Here is a 2,500-nt window from a genome sequence, read left to right as displayed (position 1 = left end):
TTCTGTTGGCCCCCCGTGAGTTGAGAGATGTGTGGCGCTAGCCCTGTTTAGTACATTGCAAACTATTACGAAACTGATGATCGCTCGTTCATTTGCTCTTTCTAGACTTACAGCATAAACACAGCTCAGCCAAGGGGTGTCGGGATCTGTCTGAGACCGAAACTCAACGCTGCAAGAATTGTTCTCGATATCACATGTCACGTTTCCCATCGCATTCTCAATACGAAGAACCGCAAAACTAATTAATCGTGTTTCTGGTCCTGTTATCGTGAATGCCCGGGTACGTTCAAATCAGGTGACAGGGTGTAGTCCGAAAGATGAATGAGTAAGACGCTGCCTGGTTAAACAGAAGGTCCCAGGATCGATTCCCGGCCGCGGCTACGTGTCGAGGTGTCCCTGAGCAAGACACTTAACCCCTAATTGCTCCCACCCCAGTCCACCTGAGCAACCATCAGACGGGGGAAGCTGAAACTGAATTCTCCCCCCCCCCCCCCACGGGCACTAACTTATCCGGACCTCACCCCTATAGCAGGGAACAGAAAGTGCCTCAGACGGGACGCTCATACCTCTCCCGCTCTCGCTTGAACTCCCGCTCTCGCTCTCGTCTGTGGTTGAGGGCGGGCGACTGTCCGTTGGCGATGTGGGCGTGGTGGTGGTGGTGGTGGTGGGAGATGGGCGGCGAGGCTTTGGCGGGGTTGGACGACGACGAGGACAGCGAGGAGGAGGAGGTGGTCGACGACGAGTTGTTGGTGGAGAGGTCCAGGCCTCCGCCTCCGCCCGCCGCCCCGCCTCCTGCGCCGGAGCCGGTGTGGGCTCCGGCTTCTGCGCCTCCTCCTCCGCCGCAGCTGCTGTGCTTGATGCCGTTGTCCTCCATGTTGTGGGCGCCTCCTCCACCTCCTCCTCCTCCTCCCCCGCCGCCTCCTCCTCTGGTCACGTCTTTCCACAGCTGCTGCAGCTCCGCAGGGCTCAGCCCGGCTGATGGAGACAAGAGAGACAGAGGCCGTTAGCCACTTTAAACCCTCCAGACTCAGTGAGATGGACCTGAGTTGGCTGTGTACTTGGACCGTTTTTTTCCCGTCAACACCAAGTCTCTTTGCCAAAAATAGCTGATCTACAGTACAAGCTCACAATGCGTCACAGCGTGACGCATTGTGAGCTTGTAGATCTGCTATTTTCAAAAGATTTTTATACATGTTATACATTTGAAAACTTGTGAAATGGGACATTCTGCAAAATTAGTACCTTCTTCTTTTGTACTTTAAGTACATTTTGATACCAATACTTTCGTACTTTTACTCAAGTAAATTTTGAATTCCAGATTTTTACTTTTAACAGAGTATGTCTACATTGCAGTATTCATACTTTCACTTGACTAAAACTACTTTTTCCACCACTGCTTTCCGCTAGCCCACAGAACCCCAGTCCAAGGCTACAAAACTCCAGGCCAAGGCCTGAGAGATCCGACGGTGCCATACACAGCTCAAGGTCTCGGCCTCACTAGCATGTGCCTCTGTTGCACTGCTGACACCGACGGAATCCTCTCCTCTCCTAGTCTCACTCTGACTTCACCTGTTGGACATAAACCTCTCCACGTCTCCACGTTTTCTCGCAAAGAGAGGAGCCGCCGCCATTCATGGCTAGCGAATCCTGGAGGTGGCTCAGTCCTGTCTGGCGTGTGTTTAGGCGCTGAGCGTTCGTCCAGCATTTTCTCGTTTCGTCCAGGCCTCCTGACTAATTCAACTCTCTTATGCCTCTTTTGCTCGGATTTTTTCGTCAAGTCCTCCTCATCCTTGCCTTGTTGCTTTGCTTTCTCTCCCTCCCGCCATTTTAAGTGGTAAACAACAAAACATAGGTGTTTACTTGGCTTGTCGGGAGGAGAAAATGGAGCCGGCTCTCTCTCACTCTCACTCTCTCCTTGTCCTTTTCTCTCCCCCCCCCGTCCTCCACCTCCTCCTCCTTCTCCTCTTGTCCCCTGGCTCTCAGACAGAAGCCAGTAAACAACAATAACAACAACAGCCGGAGGAGAGGAGGACATGAGAGGGGAGGAGAGGATGGGAGAGGAGAGGGGAGGATAAAGACAGAGTGGAAAACAACAAACACAAAGCAGAGCTGAGCTGAAAGCGAAAGAGCAAGAGAGACAGAGAGAGAGAAGCAGGCAGAAAGAGAGAGAGAGAGAGAGAGAGAGAGAGAGAGAGAGAGAGAAACAGAGGTAAACAAAGGACGCCTTACTCAGGCAGACAGTGAGAAAGCGAGAATTGGAGATTAAGAGATAATGTGGAGAGAATCAGACAGAATTGGGAGACAAAGTGTGCAACGGGAGAGCATACTAATGAGGAGGAAGGCAGACAGAGACAGGCACAGACAGACAGACAGACAGACAGACAGACAGACAGATAGACAGACAGACAGACAGACAGACAGACAGACACACAGACAGACAGTGAGGGACGTACAGATGTACAGAAAGTGAGGATGACCACTTCGGACGGATGAACGAGAG

General features: G+C 52.0%; 1 protein-coding gene across 2 annotated transcripts in view; it reads right to left on the bottom strand.

The window, feature by feature from the left end:
* foxp2 (forkhead box P2) overlaps positions 1-2,500 on the bottom strand; it is a 163,001-nt gene that overhangs the window by 39,744 nt on the left and 120,757 nt on the right. For both annotated transcript variants that reach the window (XM_084050229.1, XM_084050228.1), the window contains exon 9: positions 567-975. In XM_084050229.1, the coding sequence (XP_083906355.1) occupies positions 567-975 (409 nt within the window). The remainder of the gene's footprint in view (positions 1-566; positions 976-2,500) is intronic.

Source organism: Gymnoscopelus microlampas (genome assembly GCF_963454915.1).
Source record: "Gymnoscopelus microlampas genome assembly, chromosome: 23".
Classification (NCBI taxonomy): Eukaryota; Metazoa; Chordata; class Actinopteri; order Myctophiformes; family Myctophidae; genus Gymnoscopelus; species Gymnoscopelus microlampas.
This window is presented reverse-complemented; position numbering and strand designations above follow the sequence as displayed.